At 52.1% G+C, this 22,747-nt stretch overlaps 8 protein-coding genes across 8 annotated transcripts; 4 read left to right on the top strand and 4 right to left on the bottom strand.

Moving 5' to 3' along the window:
* Nucleotides 1-1,550: 1,550 nt before the first annotated feature.
* Nucleotides 1,551-5,670, bottom strand: An16g06850 (uncharacterized protein; the record flags this gene model as incomplete). The annotated part of the gene is made up of 4 exons (XM_001397950.3): nt 1,551-1,695; nt 1,750-2,126; nt 2,186-2,269; nt 2,329-5,670. 4 exons carry the CDS (start codon nt 5,668-5,670, stop codon nt 1,551-1,553), a joined length of 3,948 nt encoding a protein of 1,315 aa, XP_001397987.3.
* Nucleotides 5,671-5,810: 140 nt separating this feature from the next.
* Nucleotides 5,811-6,587, bottom strand: An16g06840 (hypothetical protein; the record flags this gene model as incomplete). Its single annotated transcript, XM_059745243.1, has 1 exon — nt 5,811-6,587. One exon carries the CDS (start codon nt 6,585-6,587, stop codon nt 5,811-5,813), a length of 777 nt encoding a protein of 258 aa, XP_059602776.1.
* A 2,150-nt stretch (nt 6,588-8,737) lies between these two features.
* On the bottom strand, nt 8,738-9,569 carry An16g06830 (hypothetical protein; the record flags this gene model as incomplete). The annotated part of the gene is made up of 2 exons (XM_059745242.1): nt 8,738-9,042; nt 9,161-9,569. 2 exons carry the CDS (start codon nt 9,567-9,569, stop codon nt 8,738-8,740), a joined length of 714 nt encoding a protein of 237 aa, XP_059602775.1.
* A 371-nt stretch (nt 9,570-9,940) lies between these two features.
* On the bottom strand, nt 9,941-11,103 carry An16g06820 (uncharacterized protein; the record flags this gene model as incomplete). Its single annotated transcript, XM_001397947.3, has 3 exons — nt 9,941-10,733; nt 10,794-10,943; nt 11,075-11,103. 3 exons carry the CDS (start codon nt 11,101-11,103, stop codon nt 9,941-9,943), a joined length of 972 nt encoding a protein of 323 aa, XP_001397984.1.
* A 1,255-nt stretch (nt 11,104-12,358) lies between these two features.
* On the top strand, nt 12,359-13,415 carry An16g06810 (uncharacterized protein; the record flags this gene model as incomplete). Its single annotated transcript, XM_059745241.1, has 2 exons — nt 12,359-12,424; nt 12,483-13,415. 2 exons carry the CDS (start codon nt 12,359-12,361, stop codon nt 13,413-13,415), a joined length of 999 nt encoding a protein of 332 aa, XP_059602774.1.
* Nucleotides 13,416-15,058: 1,643 nt separating this feature from the next.
* Nucleotides 15,059-16,829, top strand: An16g06800 (uncharacterized protein; the record flags this gene model as incomplete). Its single annotated transcript, XM_059745240.1, has 6 exons — nt 15,059-15,155; nt 15,204-15,412; nt 15,473-15,537; nt 15,593-15,690; nt 15,745-16,382; nt 16,686-16,829. The coding sequence occupies 6 exons, from the start codon at nt 15,059-15,061 to the stop codon at nt 16,827-16,829; spliced, it is 1,251 nt and encodes a 416-aa protein (XP_059602773.1).
* Nucleotides 16,830-18,854: 2,025 nt separating this feature from the next.
* An16g06790 (uncharacterized protein) lies at nt 18,855-20,213 on the top strand (the record flags this gene model as incomplete). Its single annotated transcript, XM_001397944.1, has 1 exon — nt 18,855-20,213. One exon carries the CDS (start codon nt 18,855-18,857, stop codon nt 20,211-20,213), a length of 1,359 nt encoding a protein of 452 aa, XP_001397981.1.
* A 303-nt stretch (nt 20,214-20,516) lies between these two features.
* Nucleotides 20,517-22,743, top strand: An16g06780 (uncharacterized protein; the record flags this gene model as incomplete). The annotated part of the gene is made up of 3 exons (XM_001397943.3): nt 20,517-20,565; nt 20,680-21,593; nt 21,655-22,743. The coding sequence occupies 3 exons, from the start codon at nt 20,517-20,519 to the stop codon at nt 22,741-22,743; spliced, it is 2,052 nt and encodes a 683-aa protein (XP_001397980.3).
* Between the last annotated feature and the right edge of the window lie 4 nt (nt 22,744-22,747).

Here is a 22,747-nt window from a genome sequence, read left to right as displayed (position 1 = left end):
CACGCCAGTGCATACATACATACATACATACATACACATACATAGATCAAACTAGCTGATCATAATCAACAATGTAAATTACTTATACGCATCCTTTCCCTATCCCTTAACATATCCGAACCATCATGTTAAAGTTCATTCCTCCTACAATAGCTGTGTCTCACTCAGCATAATCCTTTCCTATCTCTCTCCTTTTAAGGGATTATAAAATCATGTATGTAGAACCGAATCATCATTTACGCATCGCCTTCAAGAACAAACATACATCCATACATCCATACAACTTTACCTTCAATTCTCCAGACCTCCTACTAGTTACTATTCCATGCACTGTAGTGCCGCCGAGTTACTTAACAACTTCTGAGGCCGAGTTGACTGTACTGTACTGTACTGTACTGCAGCAAGGGAAGCAAGCATTAATGATACTCGAGGTTATATTCCAAGCTATACATACACAAAGCATTGAATACTGCGTACGAGGTTGCTATGAATAAGCCTAGATACATACATGTGTATGTCTATTATGAGAGAGGATAAGATACCTACTAGTAGCACTACTTGTGGTTAACGAAGTGAAGCTACTATGATAACCAAAGTGAAGGTAAATAAGGTCGGGAATGAAGTAGAAATGGTGGCAATAGGAATAGATACAGAGGCAATGCCATCGAGTAATGAATACTACTATCACTACTACACTCATCCAAGATAGCAAGATGTATTATATTAAGACAATCAAGAGGGGACTTAGTATTCCGTTAATCGGATGTCGGGAAGGAAGAATATGGAAGGGAAGAATGGATAGGACCAAGAATCGAAGAATAAAAAAAATAAGAAACTTTTCTAACGAGATTTTGTCTAAAGTAGAAGAAAGAAAGAGAAAAAAAGGAAGCAACTGCAGGAACACTGCAAGCTATCGCCAGCAACACACCGAGCCCAGTGTAGATGCATCAAATGCAGAAGGGGAAGTGAAAGAAAGGCATAAACAACGTGACTACTAAAACTTGTCTCTCGCATGACATAAGTAAAACGTCGTGGCTAGCCTGCAAGTCCCGCCCCGGTGATGACGCTGGTCTCTGCTTTTAAATCAAAGATCAAATCAACTGCAGCGTCGTCGTTTCGGAGAGGAGAAACCGTCAAAGCTCTCCGGGTATTGAAAATGCAAGGAAAAAGAAAGCAAAAGACACATAGAGCAATACATGATATGATAGCAATAATGGAAAGAGGATAATAAAGAGCAAGGGCATAGCAAAGGTCACCATGGACACTCCTGCGAACCAAACCTATCTCGCTAGATTCAAGAACCCCCCACCTCCGTTATGGGTCGTAGCAACAGAATTGTACAAGAGAATGTCGGAAGTCCCCTCTATTTCCACGGGAATAATATGAGCGACCGATCTTTTTGGTTTTCGCCGAAATCATGGACGAGAAGATTAGGGAGGAATGTTCATTTCAAATCACATGACGGACATGGTCGTGACTAGGTGTCAAAAAAGAAGTGAGGAATCTTTCCAGAAGAACGGAATCATTTTTCATTATCATTGCGACAGAATCTATGAGGCCTCCTCACCATCCTTGGACGGGGTCTTGGAGGGCCGGCGCTCGACCGCGGGTTGCGACTTGGTCAGCAGAGGGGAGGTAGGGTTGGAGGGAGGGGAAGTGGCCATGTTGTCACGGTCTTCCAAGCTTGCCAAAGCACTAGAAGGAATATTAGCATCACGTCACTGAATAATGATCTCTGGGCTCACTAACCTGAAGGCATTGATCGAGGACGCGGCCTCCTTGTCTTCCTTCTTGCCAGTGGGAGTGCCAGTGCGGCTGCTAGCAGCACTGTCATCACTGCCACGAACCAAGTTGCCACCAGGGCCCAGATTCTTCCGTCCGCTGTTGCTGCGGGAGCCCAGCATGCTGGACGGACCGAAAGACATCGGCTGGTTGGTTTGACGAGAGGTGCGAAGGCGGCGGAGATCATCACTGCCGACCTTGCTAGACGCGAAGTCTTGCGGGGGAGCCTGGTTGCCATATCCGCTGTAACTGCGGGCATCGCCACGACCCAATCCGGGGCGGCTACCACGGTTGGCCTGTTGGCGAAGACGCTCCATCTCGGCCTCCTGCTGGGCACGAGCAGCCTAGTAAAAGAGTCAATAAAGGTACGACAACGTAGACATATGGAAGACCAAGTACATACCTCTTCACGAATCTGCTGGATCGTCTTGGGACCCTTGTCAGCATCCTTTGACTGCCAGCGAGCAGCACGCAGATCCACGATATCCTAATACGAGTATTAGCAAACCGAGCAAGTCAATATGACAGCGGTAACGAGAATCTTACCATCAGCATGAAGCGCAGACGACTGGGCAGGCCAGGAGTCTGGATCATCAGACCGATACGGTGGAAGTAGGCATTCATGAAGGCGTGGCCCTTCTCAGAGACATCGAGGCTGGCACCAATGGTACGCAGCAGACTGGTCAAACTCTCAACCTCGGCCTCGTCGGGCATACCTTCGTAGTCGACAAGCTTCTTCACACACTCGTGCATGATACGCTCCGTCAACATGCCCAACTTGTACAGCTCACCAATGAACTTGACGAGACCCAGACCACGACGCTTAGCGGCGGCAGCCTTGTAGTATTCATCAGACATCATAGCAGCCTCCTCGGTCTCACCCTCCGGCTTAGGGGGCAGGTTGACCTTCCAACCACGCTCGAACTCCTCCTGACAACGGTTGAGGAGGTACTTGCGGAACAAGCTACCACCAGCGACGACGTTGCCATTCTTGTCGTGGATGTTCTCATCCTTGATCTCAGCGCTCATACTCTCAAGCATGCGCTTACAGAACTTGGCATAGATTGAAGCCCAGTGGGCCTCGTCGGTAGCCTTCTCGAACGTAAGCTGGATGACCTGGCGTAGAGTACGTCCATCGGTCTCGTCCTTGGATTGAGAGACGATTTCCAGGAGCTGGCCGGCAATACGGTCGAAGTTCTCCGGCGTCATCTTGTTCAGAGCAGCCTTGACCTTGCGCTGCACCATATCGGGAGGCATGTGAGTGGCGCCGCCAGGAGTAGGCCCAGCAGCAGCAGCAGGAGCTTGGCCAATACTGCGAGGCTTCCAACCAGTGGAAGACACCTGCAGAGCCTTGACCTCCATACCAGCAGTGAGAGGCATGGACTTGGCCATTTCCTCCTCCTTCTTTGCGTTCTGCTTATCACGCTTGCTGCCCGTCCGCGTACCGGAGCGGTTGCTGGAGCCAACACGAGGGGATGAGGGCATACCGGGGTGCATGGCGCTTGCAGAGTTGGTGCGACTGATACCAGGAGCACCAATACCGAGACCAGGACGTCCGAAGTTGCCGAACGGATTGCCCATAGAAGCAGTGCGGGCGGCGTTCGACATAGCGAAGCGCTCGGCAGAAGTGGTACCAGGAGGCAAGTTGGAGGCGCGGCTGGGGGTCTGGCCGAAGTTGCCCATCTGGAAGGGAGCGGCACCAGGGCGGGAAGAATTGCGGCCGCCCATCATGGGCGTCCGGGCGGACTGAGGGCGAGAAGAATCGCTATCACCCACAGTCTCACGCACGCGCGCATCCCAGTCAATGGAAGGCTTCTCCTTGAAGACACTCTGGAACTGCAGCAAGAACTCCTTGTTGTAGTGGAACTTGCGGTCGGCAGGGGCACTTGCGTTCAGCGCGGGGTTCGGGGAGACGATAGAAGCAGGGTAAGTAATCTTGCTGAGATCGTCGACGAACCGAGCAGAGTGCAGAGCCTTCATGGCCGCACTAGGCTGGGGAGGCTCGACAGCCTTGGTGGTCTCCAACTTGAGAGCCGCCGGCTTCTCGCGCTTGTTAGCGCTGGCAGGCTTCGAGGGAGGTCCCATGGACATGTCAGAAGCGGGAGTAGCAGCACCGCTGTCTCCAGGAGTACTGGCCTCGGTAGCAGGGAAGCCACCCTTCTTGAGAGAAGCGAAAAGATCCTTGTCCTTGGACTCCTCTTCAACACCGGCTTCACGCTTCTTAGCACGGGCCTCTTCCAAGGCCTCGGCTTCACGCTCAGCATTCTTCATGTTGGCCTCGTAAGCCTCACGCTCCTCCTTCTCCTTGCGCTCCTTCTCTTCCTTTTCAGCCTTCTTCCTGGCGTAGTAGGCCTCTTCAGCGGCACGCTCCTTAGCTTCGATCTCGGCCATCTCGCGTTCGATAGCATCGTAGTCGATATCGTCGTCATCATCAGCAGGGGCAGGGGCAGCTGCGGGCTTGGAAGGCTCCTCGGCCTTAGTCTCGGCGGGCTTATCCTTCAAGCTCAGATCCTCAAGACCCTTGCGAGCCGCTTCTTCATCCGCAGCCTTCTTCTGTGCAGCTTCCTCTTCCTCCTTCTTCTTTTGGGCCGCATCCTCCTCGGCCTTCTTGCGCGCGGCCTCTTCCTCTTCCTCCTTCTTCTTCTGGGCCGCTTCTTCTTCCGCCTTGCGACGCTCGGCCTCCTCCTTCTCAATTCTGTCCTGCTCAATCTTCTGGTGCACCGCGTCTCTCAGCTCCTTCTTCTTTTCCTCATCCGTCTTAGTGGACTTGGAATCGGTGCGAGTGTGATCGGCACTGCTGCCGGTACGCGGGGGAGGAGTCGAGGTCGGGGTGGCAATCTTGACAGGCGAAGGGGTAACACGGGCAGGAGAGGCCGGGGCCTTCTCGAAGGTCTTCACGGCACCACTGCCAGGATCCTTGATGACAACGGCGTTCTTCTTGGCCGTGGGGATGACGAAAGAAGACTTTTGAGGGGCAGGGCTGTTGGAGGAACGGCTGGCATTGTGGGCATGAGCGGGGCCGGGAGCACCAGCCGGGGGCTGGCCTTGACCCAAGCTCGACCCGGGCCGATCGTTCGAATGAGACGGGCTACGAGACAGAGCTGTGGCCTGTGCGGCGGGCTGCACCGGGTACTGGTTTTGCATGTACGGAGCCTGAGCGTTGTAAGGAATGCCAGGGCGAGGCTGCGGCGACGGGGGCATGTATGGCACACCACCCATGTTGTAATTAGGGTAGAAGCCGTAGGCCGGGTCAAAGGTGGGATATCCCTGCTTTGATTTCATCATGGTTAGATACCGTTCGAAATGGCCACTTTCTGGCGCCAGATTCGGAGGCAGAGTGATATGGGGGTTAGGGGTAACAGAAGAACGGGGGGTGATTGGGGTACGGGATGGTCCTTTTTTGCGATTCAGGGCGCCGCCGCGGCGTGCGGGTTTTTGCAAGGGATGGGGTCTCACAGGTTGAGGGGGCATAGGTTGGCCATAGTAGGGCTGAGGCGCCATCTGCGGATGGGCCATCGGGACCTGGTTCATCTGAGGAGTGGCCGGGTGCGCATTAGCCAGCGCCGGGCTGCGACTCGCCTGGTGAGGAGAGTTGGGGAAGGGCATCGGGCGCGGCTGGTTCGGGAACTGGGGAGCCATGTTGGGACCACCACGGGGTTGATTGGGGGTCGAACGGAAGCTGGCGTTAGGCGAGTAGGGCATCTGTCCCTGGTAGCTCGACTGCGAGAATCCACGTCCACGACCGCCCTGGTGGTGGTAGCCACCGCGACCGCCGGGACCGCCGCCCATATGGTTGCTCATATCGCTGTGGGTCGACTGGGAGGATTCGCGACGCAGATGAGTCGACTGAGCGCCAGGACCAAGGGGTGCCTGAGGAGCCGGGCGCATCTGTTGCTAGCGCATAATTGTTAGTAACAGCATTTCACCGGGTAGGTATGCAGTCGGAATGCCAAGCAAAAGAGATGTGCTCCGCAAGATTTGCCCCATTCCTAACTAGGGATTTCCACTCAATTTTGTTCTCCTTCCTTTCACTCATTGGATTTTTTTTTTTTTTTTTTGACGTGAGAAGATAGTAGAACGAAAAAGAGGGCAAAGGGTTCGTAGACTAGACAGAAGAAAAAAAAAAAAAAATCGCCACTTACGTTGTCGCCAGCGTCACCAAAGCTGCCAAAGTTCGGAACGTTGCCCTGGGACTGATACGACGACGGCGGTGGCCGGCCACCGCTCGAGGCAGGCTGCGGGATGGGAGAAGGAGAAGTCTGGGGGGAAGTCACGCGAGGGTTCATGGGCGGAGTAACACCGAGACCGGACTGAGGCTGGTTAGCCAGGACAGCGGGATTGCCCATGTTGGGAGACGACTGCTGGTTGGCAGCGAAGCCAAACTGCAGACTGTTCGGACGACCGGTTTGGCCACCGTTGGGGATGAAGCCCGAGGTGCCAGCGGAGGTGATAGTCACGGACGGCTTTCTAGTGTGGTCGCCCTGGGAGGCCGGGGCCGGGGCGCCATTGACGATGGTGACGCCGGGGGTTTGGGATTGCTGCATGGGTTTGCCGCTCACAGGAGATGCTGTAGTCGACTTCCCATGTTGCGACGGGCCGCCCACGGTGACGGGAGCGGCGGTCGAGTCCGTCGCGGACTTCTTGGTGGCGTTGGCGTAGGAACGAGGAGCCGTCGTCGAGGTAGACGAGGGCGTAGGAGATTTCCCACCCACTGAAGGAGAGGAAGTGTGTGCGGAGGAGGCGGCCTGAGTCGAGGTGCTCTGTCCTTGAGGTTGAAGGCCTGACTTGGGAGGGATCGAGCTCATTAGACAGGTGATACGCGAAGAAGATTCAAGCGCTGATAGTGGTTTGAAATGAGGAGAGGGTTAAGAGAGGACGGAAGGCTGTTTTGATAAGAAGACGATTGCGTTAGAAAGGCGTGAGGCTTTTTTCGGAGGGGGAGCAAGGGTGATGTCAAGGGTGGTGTTACCGCAGTCAAGAGGAACACGCTCTAGAACCGCACATCCAAAGATTCCCACACGAAACGGGAAAGGAATCGAAGAGGGGGAGGATTGGGTCGTCTGTGGAAAGACGAGCGAGATGGGGGAGGGAGGGGGGAAGAAGGAAGTGAAGACCACAGAACAAGAAAGATATCACGTCGTGGTCAACGACGATGGGTCTGGGGAAGAAAAAGAGGAAAAAGGGAGAAGAGGAAAAAAGAGGGGGGAGGAAAAAGGCGAGAAGTTTGGAGGGAAAAGATTTCGGTTCCCTATTTTTTCCTTTTGGTGTTTGGCCGGTAAAAGTTGGTGGTGGTGGTTTTTTTTATTTTTTGCTGGTGGTGCTTTTCTTCCCTTCTCACTTTTTTTTCTTTTTTTTTTTTAATTACCGTTCGGGTTTAGGCGTAAGTACACCCGCCAGAACCACACCAAACGGGTAAGCAACCACCCAGGTTGTAAGTGACTACACGGAACAACCCACACACAACATACAGCACAAGAGTAGGTGTGGCTAGAACCACGTCAATAATTCCAGGTTTTAGACCCTAGTAAGAATGAAAGGAATGTGCGTCTAACAGAACATGAATCACCCCATTGTGATTTGAGTCAGACTTAGTGACTGCGCCATCTGATGGTGATTTTTGGCCTACAAGAGTACATCTTGACGCGGAATCTCCGCTCCATCGGGTCAAGGCGGCGACGGCCACCGGAGCCAAGGATGTCACTAGGCCAAGAGTGGTATCATTGGGGGTAAATAACCAACCCTCTTACATTGAACATTACTGACTTAGTAACGGACTAGCAGTTACCAGATCTTGTCGCTCAGGCTCGCACTGGCGCTTTCTGGTTCTACCTTGGGACTTGCACCCACAGTAACAATTGTCCGTGGCGAGTCGCTGGAAGCGCCTATACTATCGAGTAAAAGAGTAAAAAACCCATAGTGAATGAGAATGATGGGTGAGATTGGGCTATGTATTGCAGATTCTGCTCTTCTGCCTACCTTCGATGCTCATCAAAGTGAATTGTTAGCCATAGCAATGACGCTGGATGCTATCATATTTACACCTCAGGCACACAATACGTTTGGCGTTTGCCACACAAAGCAAGCAGCTTACTTCCCAATACCGTATGATACGGTCATGGGAATCATTCGGCAGCACCACACCTTAACTCTCTGCTGCTTGATTGCTGTGTTACCTGCACAACTCTTCAGCTGATGGCGGGAGTTGCAGCATATCCTCCCATTTTGGATTCTCCTGGACTATTTCCAAAATGTAATAATATACAAGTTTGTCTATACAGATGATCCCGCGTGAAAGGGATAAGATATGAAATGAAGAATAATAAAAATAGGAATGGATAGGTATATCACAAAACCGATCTTCCTTCCCACGCCCGAGCACCCAACCATGCACCCCCGATCGCCCGGTCAACAAACCAACCCACGTTAAGGCCGATTCCCAGCATTCCAAGGAGATACCGACATGCATCCAGCCTACCACACACCAGCAAAAACCCATCCCATCCCTATCGATAACTAGCAGAACAGACAGTCACAAACACGGATAGATAGACACCGCAGATTTATAAATAGAAAGTAATAATAATTCTTTTCTTTTTTTTTTTTTATACTTGCGTTGGGATTTGTGCGATCTCGCCTCATCCCGGCTATGCAGAAGATGAAAGGCTGTGTTGTTTTTTTTCCCCTTCCTTTCCAATTCCTCACATGCCTGGCTGACATCGGCCATCCGACCGACAATAACGTTACTAGTAACTAGTCTAACTAATAGCAATCCACTACCTATTCAATCTGTCCTGCCTTGATTGGGCCGACGCTATTGACTGCCAGCATGTACTTAAACGAAGAGTAACTAGACAAGACAGCAACTGCCTTGGTTATGGATACCGGTGAATGAAATACTAGCCACCCTTTCTCACAAATCATTCACATTTTTTTCTGTCCATCTTCGGGGGCATATTCACCGCGATTTTTCTTCTTTTCCTTCTTCTTCTTGTTCTCCCTTCCCACCAAACCCATCCTTCCATGCCATATAACCCCCAGTTGACAGTATCACCCCGCGCACGGTGTTTAGCACCGGAGCCGCCGCATACCCATTCATCGCCGCGCTTTGCAAACACGCCCGGAGACTTCGTGCGACAGGATTGCCCCAGTAGGTTTGGCTCCATGCTGCCAATGACCCTATAAGCAAGTACCAAGTGATGGGGTCAGTAAAGTGGGTTAAGTAAGTAGTAGTAACTCCGTGCACAGAATCCAGTAGAGCAACTATCCACAACACCCAACATTACCAACCACCCAAGCAGTAACTAGTAGGAAAACAGCAAATATCGAGCAATACCATCCCAAAAATGTCATAATGCAATCAGTTGGATAGTAGACATACTCGCACACGGCCCCAACGGCCCATACCCCACCAGCCTAAGCAACCATGCCGGGTAGAAAACCCCCACGATGCTAAATATTGTCTGGTAGGGATGTTTCACAACATAGTCTTTCGTAGCATTCCCCGCTCGGGCGATGTGCGGCTTCGCAGCATCCACGACGGGACCGGTCCGGTTGGTGAGTTGAGTCAAATTCAGATTCAGATCCAGGTTCAGATTCGTCAAATTTAAACCCGTTAGATTCAGACTCGATGTATTGGGAACGAGATGCCCTGCTAGCTGCTGGAGGCGTTGGATGGTTGTCTGCGTAGTGTTGTATACAGACCCCATGCTCATGAAGTTGCCTGTCATTGCTGCGGAGGTGAGCGCTAAGAGATGGATGAGGGTGAATAGGAAGGTGGTAAGTCGCATGTTCGATCGTGATGGCGCTGCACTTAAGGGTGGTGGTGTTTGCGGGGATTGAGGGAGGGGTAGATAGAGGGTTATTAGTAGCCAGCTGGGGCGTAAGGCTGTCGGTACTAATCTACGTGGTGTTGGTTGGGTTGGGCCTTTCTGTACACATTACGCGCTCATGGTGACAAGGGGCTCATGCAGAGAGACTGCGGCAAGGCGCATTTACTTCGCATACGTCGCTGCCCCTCGCGTATCGCTGTTATCCTTCTGTTTCAACTAGGTTGCGGCTGCATTCGCTGCTCAAGGCATCCTATCCTATCATTCTTGCTTTTCATTGATGAAAAGGAGTGCTAGCCTCATGCAAGAAAGTATCTGCTTGGTCTAAATAATCAGTGAGCCCGACTTCTTGCGCCCTCGCTCCCATGGTCGACACCCGAGGATCCTGCTTGCTCCCCACCTCCAAACCAACCAGAGGCCCAGTTACCGCTGCTTGTGCGGCCATGCGCATCGGACGAGCGTTCCTGGGTGTCCTCATGTTCTACATGAGTAAATGAGTTCTCGCTGCGGTTCTTTCGCAGCGGTGCACCACCGTACGCCAGGTCGTCACCCTCTGCGCCTGCACTGTGCAGGTCGCGCTCCTCTTTGGCCAGAGCGCTACGCAGCACTTCCAACATGTCCCTTTGGTTCGAGATAAACTTGGCCTTGTCCGCACGGGACATGGATGCGACCTCCCGTGGCAGCAGTGTTCCGCTGGCAGACAACTCTTCACCGCGTGCTTCAGCACTCTTGCCAGATGCGACGGAAGCGACTGCAGAACCGATGGCAGAGAGCCAGTCGTTGCTTGCAGCTGGGGCAGTGCCTCCAGCGGCAGTTGGGATATTGAACCGGGACAAGAGCGACTGCGCATAGGCAGCCGGGCCAGTCGGGGGCGGAGGAGATGCGGGACGTTGGGCCGGCAAGCCCAGAATATTCTCCCGAACGTAGTCTAGGGCTTGGTAGAAATACTGAAGTCCTAGAGCCTTGGCACGCTCATGGCTGCGGCCAATGAACTCCTCAATCTCACGCTCATGATGCTCCAGGAATGGGTCGACATATTCCTGGTATAGACTCCGAGCTCCCTGGGTCTGGGGGAGAACAAGATAGGAAAAGAAAAAGAGGCGGATCCAGCTATAGAACGGGAACCTGCAACAGCTTGTCAGCGGACGGACCTAAGCATGCCTCGCGATTGTCTCGTGGCCGTACCATCCCAAAATGAAGATCGTCCATGACTCGGCCATCAGCACGGCCGACAGAACGACCCAATACATAAGCCATGGTGCCAGCTGGGAAGGGTCGCCAGTCCGGAGGGCTTTGTAAGAGGCAAATATAGGAAGCAGGATCGTGATGATTGAGCTAGATGCATAACCTCGTTAGCATATGCATAGCGTATGAGAAAGTGCAGGGTACACATCATAGGGCCGGGGTGTCCGGGGTCGACCGGCATCGCCGGGACTCGATGACGAACGATAGCAGATGGTACTCACGACAAAAGGTCCGCAATAATACCGAACATGATGGGCAATTGTATACAGTTTGATCCGTTTGCTGGGCTGAGTTCCCTTGGAGAGAAGGGTGATAGGAGGGGAAAAGAATTTATCGGTAAGCTGAGCTGCTGCTGGATTGCGGGGCAGAAGCTTCACGCGACCAGCGGACCAGCACAAAGGAGAGCGGCCAGCCGCAAGGAAAGTCTAATACTTTATGAATCTTAGCGGATTGGCCTGCGGATTCCAGGAAGGAGGATAAGGTGGTAGTAAAGAAGGAATGGAAGTAAAATTCGGGGGGAGAAAAGGCCCAAGACGGAGCGTGGCTGCCTTGAGAAACTGGGGCCAAGCCACGATGATCCATCGAGCCCTACAGTGGTACTTACCGCATTAGGAAAGTATCGGTGCGGATGCCTTAACTCAGCCGTGTGGCTCAGGCAGTCTAGCTCTCCTCTTCGGGACTAGTCCCGTAATAAGGGCAGCCTGCCCGCCTTGCCGTTTCGGGCAATGCCGCGGTATCGACGTCATGCGAATCAATATCGGTTAACGACTTGAATGAAGAAGGAATGGTACGATAGGCTATGGTACAGTTCCATTCAGCGTCTTATCAGTTATATAAGTAAATGATGTATCTTTGGGGACAAAAGTAGCAACTTCACACCGACTCCGCCTTGAAGAGCCGTCCTCCAGGTGAAGAGGACTAACACTACTGGTAGTATATATATACTGCTATGGATAAAAGTTGTGATGATGTTTCGCTATGATCATATCATCATGAAGATAATAGTACTATTGCTTTGCAAGAGCAAATCCATTGTAGCAAGAACCCCGTGAAGGCTAATCTCATTACCCATTCTTTACTAGCCTACTCTAGCATTGACTGATAGTACAATGGCATTCCTCACTGCCAGGCGGAGCGCCTATCTTAGCATCACGAAGGCGGTGGAGCTGAACTGCCGGTCCAGTTGTCGGATGACCTCAGTGCCCAACAGTCGCCTTGCTTTCTGGACTCGCCAGAGCAACCTCGCCCTGCGCTTCTGAGTCGACTCTGCTCATTGAATCCAGGGACCCTGCTACTAGTTGTCATCAGACTCGGACAACCTCACGGAAACTTGTGATTGTACAATACTAGTACTCACCGCCCGATCCTACCCGCCTGTCGCACGAGACTACCCTTCCCCTCATATAGGTGGCGGCAGTTCGCTTGCCTGACGCCGAGCTCAAGAATATTACTACTACATCAGAATTCTTTCCTACCTGCTTCCTCTGTTTCCCAGAAACGTCGCAATGTGTATCGCGCTTCTATCCACCGCACATCCTTCCTATCCCTTGATCATCATCAACAACAGGGATGTACGCGACAATGATTCAAACCACATGCTCGGATCCGTCCAAAACTAACGGCGTCTAGGAATACATACGTCGACCGACATCTCCCGCTGACTGGTGGCCTTCACCAGGGTCCAATATCTTAGGTGGCCGTGATCTAGCGCGAGAGCCACATGGAACATGGATGGGAGTGACCAGAGAAGGCAAAGTGGCAGTCTTGACCAACTACCGCGAGAATACATCAGAACAAGCTATTGGGGCGAAGAGCCGGGGGGCCATTGTATGTAGCTGGCTTGCTGCGCCTTCTGACGAGAAGCGGTCAACCCGGGAATATGTGCAGGATATGGTTGCGAGTCCCACCGCCAGGAATGTCGGTGGGTTCAGCCTGCTTTGTGGATACATCAACGAGCCCCTGGCAATCGTCTCCAATCGCTCATCCACCATGGACCAAATTGCATGGGTTGCCACAAAACCTGATCAGACTTTGGGTCTCAGTAACACAGTTTTCGAGGATCGGTCATGGCCTAAGATTCTTGACGGCGAAAGACTGATGAATGAAGCCATTGCTACGCACGTGCAGGCTGGGGAGGACGAAGATGCTCTTATTACCCGATTCCTTGATATGCTGAGCACCAATACACTCCCGAAGCTCTCAGAAGATGCCACTGCGGAGGACTACCTTCCGTATTTTCGAAAGAGCATCTTCATTCCTATCCTGGGTGCTCGCGAGAAACCCGCGAAGCCGGCAGATACAGTAGCTCCTGTGTGCGTTGATGGTAAGCAGGCAAATGGGGCTGCGGGAGGGGAGCACCATGCAATGGATCTCTCATTCCTGCATGGTGCATATGGGACTCAACAACAAACGGTAGTACTGGTAAGCGGCGATGGACGTGTGCGATATTTCGAACGCACATTATATGACAACGATGCAAACGCGATCCCGATCGGCCAGGGTGATCGATCATTCGAATTTCACGTCGGTCAACACTGCAACGAAGCCGACAGAACTTCATGAGTCGCCGATGGCATGTCCTGGGGTGCTCCGAACAGTATCCATAGCAATCTAATTCTCCGCTCACGGCCTTCCAATCGGCCTCGGTGACTGTGGCTATGTAAATATTCTTAACGGCGTCCAATATAAAAAGAGTCCTAAAATAGTAAACCAAGGTCAATAGCTCCGGGTAAGTCGATTGCGATATGGAGCGAATTAATAGTATAGTCTCCTAGAAGCCCGTAGAAGCAGGCCGTTGCCACAATCAATACTTAGCCGGCCGAAAGTGACATGACTCGCCTCTAGAGTTATTCCGGGTGGAACTATGAACGAGGATTTGTGAAGTTCTGGCAGATTAGGAGGCAATTCATATTAATGGCTTGAGGGGATTATTGTACTATTGATTCTCCGCCAGCCTCGGGATTAATTTCAGCACGTGTTCTCAGGAGTCGCTGTCACCCTCCGCTTCCTCTCATCTCACGCCTGTGGACAACCTCTCCCGCTCACTCCCCTCGCAATATTGTCCTCATTATTGCCCCCAATTTGCAAGACTCTGCATCCTCCACAGCAGGCAGATGGTATTTCGTTGGGAGAAAGCATGGGATGTCAATAGGTCCGACTGAAGGACCGCCTGATTTCCGCCGACGGTCCCAGTGGGTCTCCCAAATCCTTGTCTCACTGTTGGATACAGACGGGTCGGCCAGAAATTACCACTGAAGAAACCATCCTGGACAGGAGGGCGCAAAGGTGATCAATCAATCTGCAAGCCGATATGAATGCTAATAGACTAACGGCTTTCTTTGTCTCCGGGCCTATTGACCAGTTCCGTGCTCCCACCGGCCCGGAAGAAATTTAATTAACCGTGGAAACACTCCACCAACGAACAGGAAGCTTAGGCTGCTAACTCGTTTCATCTTAATCGGATCTCCTGCGCGATGCCATGGTATGGCCCCACGCTTCCAGGCAGGCAATTTTGACCCGGAGAAATGAAGGGTGACTGACACGGGGCCAGTGCATCCCCTCCGATATGGTTGCGACGATGCGGGCATGGCTGTTTCCATTAGGTGGCTAAGCCTTGAGGTGTAACAACGGTCTACACACTCTCTCCACCACCACCCCAGCGTTCTACAGAGGAGTTCGGGGATATGCCGTGGCGACTACCGACTTTGGCACATATTGCGTGAATAACACAGTTTTACAGCGGCTGAAAAGCTGCTTTCGTGGTTCTTTTTTTCCTGTTTTCCGCCCGTGGCGTATCCAGATATTAAGGGTCGCTCAGGGACCGGCGCTAGCCCAGCGCCGGCCCAGTGCCCTTATTCGGAGGAATCGGGCGAGAGGTTCTCGACTCCAAGGAGTCCACCCTAGTGGATGGATCCCCTGGCGGGCCACAAGGTAACTGTCTCAGAGAAAGCACCTAAGGCGTTTGCTGAGATTAAGCTGTGGGACCAGAGAAATGATAGGGAATTATGGGATGGTTGCTTTTGGCCGAGTGATCGATTATAAGTATGGGGAGTCCGAACCGTTCGTTCGTTCTACTTGGCACATCACAATCAAGACTGGCTCTTGACATTCATTACTTGTCTTCTATCTTGTGTTTTCACTCCTTCTTTCTTACCTTTAGTCATTCATTCTTTTGATCGACCAGGTCGACGTACATTCTTTTCAAAATGAGAATTAGCAACTTGATCGTTGCGGCTTCTGCCGCCAGCATGGTGTCCGCTCTCCCCAGCCGCCAGATGAAGAAGCGTGACTCTGGCTTCAAGTGTATGTGATGTTTGTCCGAGTTTCGTTGTACCACTCTAACAGAAGTAGGGGTTGGTACTAGTGAATCCGGCGCTGAATTCGGCTCCGCCCTCCCCGGCACCCTGGGAACCGACTACACCTGGCCCGAGACCTCCAAGATCCAGGTCCTGAGAAACAAGGGCATGAACATCTTCCGTATTCCCTTCCTCATGGAGCGTTTGACTCCCGATGGCTTGACCAGCTCTTTCGCTTCGACTTACCTCTCTGACCTGAAGTCGGTATGTTATCGCTCATGCCCCTGATATTGTTGGTCGTTGCAACACTAACTGGTTACATAGACTGTCGAATTCGTTACCAACAGCGGTGCCTACGCTGTCCTTGACCCCCACAACTACGGACGTTTGTAAGTGGATACAGTTGGATGAGAAAGGTGGCATATGATGGCTAACAGCCTGCAGTGATGGAAGCATCATTACTTCCACCTCCGACTTCAAGACCTGGTGGAAGAACGTCGCTACCGAATTTGCCGACAACGACAAGGTCATCTTCGATACCAGTGAGTAGACCTTTTACTATACCATTTATACAAAGAGATAACTAATGGAAACAGACAACGAGTACCATGACATGGAGCAGTCCCTGGTTCTGGACCTCAACCAGGCTGCTATCAACGGTATCCGTGCCGCTGGTGCCACCACCCAGTACATCTTCGTCGAGGGTAACGCCTACACCGGTGCCTGGGACTGGACTACCTACAACGACAACCTGTCTGGCCTGACCGACAGCGAGGACAAGATCATCTATGAGATGCACCAGTACCTTGACTCCGACAGCTCCGGTACTTCCGAGACCTGTGTCAGCTCCACGATCGGCCAGGAGCGCCTCGAGAAGGCCACCGAGTGGCTGAAGACCAACAACAAGCAGGGTATCGTCGGTGAATTCGCCGGTGGCGTCAACTCCGTGTGTGAGGAGGCTGTCGAGGGTATGCTCGCGTACATGTCCGAGAACTCCGACGTCTGGGTTGGTGCTTCCTGGTGGTCTGCCGGTCCCTGGTGGGGAACCTACATGTACTCTCTGGAGCCTACCGATGGCACCGCCTACTCCACCTACCTGCCCATCCTCGAGAAGTACTTCCCTAGCGGTGATGCTTCCGCCTCCAGCTCGGCCTCTGTCTCCGTTGCTGCTGCTACCTCCACTGCTTCCACCACCACTGCCGCTTTTGAGCAGACCACCACCCCCGCCACCCAGGTTGAGATTGCCTCTTCCTCTTCTTCCTCTTCGGCCAACGCCGCCAGCCAGACTACTCTCAGCAAGGTCAAGTCCAAGTCCAAGTCCCCTTGCAAGCTGTCCAGCGCCACCTCCAGCGCTGTCGCTGCCACCACCCCTGTTGTTGTTGCCACCACCCCTGCCGTCGCCCCTACTTCTTCCAGCGTCGCTTTCGTTACCACTTCCGTTTACGTTCCCACCACCACTGCTGCCGTTGCCCCCAGCCAGGTTAGCTCCAGCGCTGCTGCTAGCAGCAGCGGTGTCGTCGGTGTCAGCGACCCACAGGGTCCCTCGGCTACCAACTCTGCTGGTGAGGTGAACCAGTACTACCAGTGCGGTGGTATCAACTGGACCGGCCCTACCGTCTGTGCCAGCCCCTACACCTGCAAGGTCCAGAACGACTACTACTACCAGTGCGTTGCTGAGTAAATGCACTCAGTCCGCATGGTTATCTATCCGGAAGGGAGAATGGGAAGAGGGGAGGGAGAGGTGATAGAGGGTCAAGGATGAAGTTGTTCACATTCTTGTATATAACTTTATAAACACTATAAATCAAAAGCGACCCGAGGTCCCGTCTACTTTCACAACAAACGTTCCATCTACAGCATCCCTAGTTACACCTCCATTGCGACAACCATTATAGTTTCATTTATGATTACACGAATGCGTAAGCGATATTTTCTGATGAATAGTCCGTTACAGATCAGCCCGTCCCGTCTGGGAGGAGACAGAGAAGGGAGAGAGCGGGGGGCCGCTGAAACACCGACCGAAACAAACGAGATCCACCTCAACGGCGGCAATCACGGCACATATGTGGCCCATCGTTCGTTCATGACAGGACAGTCGTGATACGTAAGAAGTAGTAGGCCGTTTCAAGAATGCTTTCAGACTTAACGGGAAGCTAAGGAAGTCATGGTCAGTGGTGAGAATAATATGTTTGCTATTTAAAAAATAATGTTGTGTGTGGGCTTGTACGGACGATAACAGAATTAGGGTAGATTATTTACCCGGTAGGGTGGAGAGGGACTGGGTCATTGTTTATGATAGAAGTTGACCTGACATACTGTCATGAAATTATAGTGGTAATTGAGGGGTGTGTGCATTCTAATGAAGAAATGGAGAATTGTTCTCTGGACTAACATAATTTGAAAGCGAAATAGAGTAGCAAATAAGTCATATGAACTCCGGCAATTAACTACACGCGGAGTGGGGAGACGTCCACACTTCTGGGTTGTAGAAGCATGAGTTAAATACAAGCCTTTCTGTCCCAGTCCTGATGAGGTAGATGTCATGCGTTTGTAGGAGATACTGTTGAATCTCTCCCCAACTATTGCCTCACTAACCCCTTACTAGCTTTTCACTATTCCCTCACTATCATCTGTGTGTGGTATACGCCGCCTTCGCTACCATATCGGCGAGCAGCATGATTGAGATGATCGCAAATGCCTGCAGGCAAAACAAACATTCTCTCGTTGACATGACTGTCGAGCTATCCGTCCAGCTAAGATGGCAAAGCCTACTGCTGGTAATATTGGCAAATTCCCTCCCAAATAGCCACTACCGACAGGGAAAACTAGTCATTGCGGACAGCGCATCTCTGAATGTGGCACCATCATCATTGCCTGCATCTTCGGAGCAGTATACCGTTTTAAGCAGGCGGTGGTAATTTAGAGAGTTCGCTTAGCCAAGCGAGCAGCGACATAGCTCTTTATCTATTGGAACGATGAAGAATCCTGCTTGCAGTGTTGGGGAGGAAGTGGAGGTGTGGAAATGATTGTCCACCTCACCCCGCATCTCCGCACTCTCCTGCACTTCTTCAATTCCCTCAAGGGTCCTTAATTGGCGGGTCAACACTCCCCGCACCGCTTGTCATTGTCGCTTGCAGTATGACTGTATGTGTCCTCGGGTTTGGACCATTCGATGTTATTTCTACAGAATACTGTACTCGCGCTGATGTATCATGGCAGATAGACAGAGCAACTTAGACTTGAGTAGGTGGTATGAAACAAGAACAATAAACCTGCTGCGCAGACTTACAATGTTGAAGATGGCTCGTTTGGGCTTTTCATCGACAAGACTCTGATGATCAGGGTGATCGACACCTCGGAGATATCGCAAGGAGTGCATAGAAGATGGTTTTTCTGCGTTACGCCACGGCGTGGTGGGGTTCCATGAATGCTGATAGCCTGAACTATACTACCGATCACCAGGAGATAGCTGGTCTATAACCGAGCACCGGTTGGCACAGGCCTTCCGGAACCCAGTCATCGCAGTACGCGTTCTGATACAGCCATAAAGACCCTTGGTGGCTGCGAGGTGGGCCCGCCCCAACTTGGAAATGCTTGGTCGATGAGTATAAGAGCAATTGCTCTTCCTGCTGGGAGAGGGGTTGTGAATGTACTGGTCTGACCCCCCTCTTTATCTATTATTGTCGCTTTTGCATGTATGTCCATTATGATTCTGTCCTATACCGCTGGCTTGACTACCCTTGCTGGGTTGGCATTGCTCGCTCAACTTGCTTCTGCCTCTGAATTACCTCTCCCCATTTTGAAAGACTTCGATGATACTGGCGTTCTTGGTGGGCTCTACCGACCAAACACTACGAGCCCACGCTCGCGCATCGCTATCTATATCATGCATGCGGAGCAGGACTACACCTCCTTTGTCGGCTGCACAGAGCTTCAGGAGCGTGGCTTTACTGTGTTTTGCGCGAACAATGAAGCCAGCAAGTCCGGTTATATGTCAGACATAAACTTTGAGGATATGATGCTCCAGGTCAACACGGGCTTGGCCTGGTTGCGCAACCAGACTAATATCGACAAGGTGGTTATTCTCGGTCACAGTGGTGGCGGTGCTATGATGGCCCAATATCAGAACGTTGCAGAGAATGGCGTGTCCGCGTGTAATGGCCCAGAGAAGATCTATCCCTGTTCGAATGCTCTGGCTAGTCTTGAGCCTGCTGACGGCCTGATGCTGCTGGATGCCAATTACGGCATCTCCACCATGGGCTTGCTGAGTCTGAACCCGGCTATTGAAGATGAAACGAATGCCTCAAGGCTCAACCAGTCTCTCAACATTTATAACCCTGATAACGGGTTCAGCAATGGCACTCAATCAAACTTCACTTCAGAATTCAAAAAGAGATTTACGAAGGGCATTGTGGCTCGCAACAACCGTGTCCTGGAGCATGCCCAGAACCGTCTCAAGGAAATTGAGAAGGGCAATGGCATGTTTGGTGATGACGAGCCCCTCACCATCCCTGCGGCTCTTTACCTTGGCCCCAACAACCTTTTCATTACTCAAGATGTTCGAACTCTGCATCACACTACATACCCTTGGACTCTGCTTGAAAAGAACGGTACGACTGAGCAGATTATTCATTCAGTGCGTGTTCCCTCCGGCTGGGTCGACGTCTCTAACTCTTGGGAGCAGGCTGCTCTCAAGACCACCGTACGGCGGTACCTATCAACCCTGGCCATCCGAGCCAACGAGAACTTCAACATCCTGGCAGATAATTTGGAAGGCATAGAGTATGAGTCCACCCAGATGGCCCCTGCCGCATCGATTAAGGGCGTCAGCGTCCCGCTCTTGACCGTGGGGATGGCTGGACATTATGAGTACTTGAACGCTGAAAAGATCCACCTCAATGCCATCAAGAGCAACGATACCTCGATCGCGTTTGTTCAAGGCGCCCAGCACGGCATTTACACCTGCACCGAGTGTGAATCGTACCCCGGAGAATGTGGGGACACCGTCAAAACCTGCTTCAACTATGTTGCGGCTTGGCTGTCCGAGCGCGGTCGCTTCCTGTGAGCCTTTCGCCTTCTGCAGAACCAGAAATAGCCTGCATATCTGCGATATTCGTCTGTGGAAGCCGGACTTTACTTTGTACCGGTTTGTGTCCGCGGTTTTGCGGGTTTCTACGACGGTGAAGTTGCCATGTCATTACCAGAGTAGACTTTCGCTCGCACGGTGTGCGTTCCTGTAGATGTGGACACACAACGGGAGTAGCAATTTTATAGTTTCGACGTATATTATTGCTGTTCATGATAATGCTTCATAGAATCAAGTAACTGCTCGAAGCTATTCGTGAGAGGCTCATGGGCTGACTCAGCGATGTCACCTCTCGGTTCTTCGGACGTTCGCGAACAGCCGCCTTCCCGAGGTTACTTTGGCGTTGCATCAACTCTTCAACTCATAGGCTGATTATCGAGTCGGTCTCTCGTGATTTTATCTGCCATAATTTGTCTTTGCAGCAGGCTGGGAATTATCTGATTAGAGTCTGACCCCTTGCAGCGCGCAAAGGCGAGCGTAGCCATGGAATCCGCACGCCGCTATAACGTCGAACGGTCCTGCCTGCGCTGCCATCAACGCAAGGTCCGCTGCGATAAGAGCTCTCCATGTGGGTCTTGTATACGAGCAAATGTGCTCTGTCAATACCCCGGCCCTAATCGCGTCAAGCGTCGGTCTCCAAAAGTTCACAATTCTGATGTCATTGCCCGACTGGAATCACTTGAGCGCTCCATCGCGGCTCTAGCTGGAAACCGATTGCTGCCTCACCTTCAGCACGAAGTGGCAGACGGACGGACCGTTTCTGCACCAGGTGCGGGGTCCCCCTCAAGCAAAGAACCGTCCCCGACGGGCACAAATGCGGCGGCGGAGCCATCGCACGACGGCCTTCTAGTTGAGGACGGCCGGTATATCAATGAACAACTCTTGTCTCGGGTCCTGGAAGATGAGAAAGAGCTTCAATCTGCCATTGGGACGCCGAAAAGCGATACCAGCAGCTCCCGGCGCCCACTCACGCTCAGAGCGGAAGGTCTCCTTGTCAGTCGCTATGTGGAGGAGGGAGATCTCTATAGCCTGCACCCGTGTCAGTGGCAGTCGACACAGCTGTGGCAAACCTTCTTGAACCGCATCGACCCAATAATCAAGATTCTTCACGTTCCATCGACTCAGCCGCGGATATTCGCGGCTATCAACGAGCCAGCGGCCGCGCCCGCTGATCTCCATGCTTTGCTTTTTGCCATCTTCTTTGCGGCCACGACAAGTGTGCTTGCCGAGGACCCAGCACATGAACAGAGGCGATCAGAAGTCAAGCGATACCAGCAAGGGCTGGAACTTGCTCTCTATCAGTCGAATTTCTTGGACGCTCCCACACTAACATCGCTGCAAGCGATAAGTATCTACCAGGTAAGAACCAGCTAGCTAGTATTGCTATATGGACTTGTAGCTCATCATACGGCATATTTAGATGTGCTTGCGCTATTACAACAGCGGACGATCTGGATGGACGATGCGAGGGTTGGTTATCCGGGCAGCACAATCCATTGGACTCCACCGTGACGGAAGACACTTCAAGTTGACTCCGCTAGAATGTGAGCTGCGCCGCCGACTCTGGTGGCACATTTGTACGGCTGATAGTCGCGCGGTCGAGGATCATGGAGTCGGTGTCAGTAGTGGCGAGGAGGTCTGCGACACCGCATTTCCTGCAAATATCGACGATCAGGACCTTTCTGCTACGGCGACGGTGCCACCGGAGTCCAAAGACTGCTGGACAGAGATGACAGCATCCCTGATCACAACAGTAGTGAACGAAAAGCGCCTGGAATTGCATCGCACACTGACAACCAAAGTCACTGGGAAAGATCCCGCTGAGATAGCGCGGGAAGCAAAAGAGCACGTATACAACACCTATATGCAACATGGCGATCCCAACATTCCCATCCAACGACAAGGAATGATACTAGGGGAGGTTCTAGTACTGAAGATGGAAATGTACTTGAACCAAAAAGCCCTCCAGACAAATAGCACCGCAATACCGGTCGCGGAGCGTCGTGAGTTGCAGACCAAAACTCTGGACATCTCCTGCCAAGCCCTCGAACGCACCAATGAAATGTTTACCGACGCGCTTCTCCGCGGATATCGCTGGCTTTCTTCTACATTCATGCCTTACTTTCTCCTCACATACATATTGTGGCACCTCTGTGTGTATCCAGTGGGGCTGCATGTTGAACGTGCATGGCGAGCAATTAACCTGGTTTTCGACCTGACCGAGAAGGACCCCCTGTGGCCAAACCCGGGGCCAAAGTGGGCGATAATCACTCGCCTGCGCGACAAGGCGTTGCATATACGACAGATGCAGGTGGCTGCGGAGCAGGCTGCGGGCTCAGCCGATGAGAACCAACCGACAGGTGCCGATCAAGCGGAGGCGCCAATGGTTGAGTCGTTCTTTGACTTTGTAAACTGGGATATGGGCGTCCTTGGGTTTCCGGACTGGACTGGCTTAATGCAGAGTGTCGACATTACGGGCTTCGAGCATCTGATAGATACTCAGATTTGAGACC

The sequence above is a fragment of the Aspergillus niger genome (genome assembly GCF_000002855.4).
Source record: "Aspergillus niger supercontig An16".
NCBI lineage: Eukaryota > Fungi > Ascomycota > Eurotiomycetes > Eurotiales > Aspergillaceae > Aspergillus > Aspergillus niger.
Note: the sequence above shows the minus strand (reverse complement) of the source record. Positions and strands in the feature narration are given on the sequence as shown.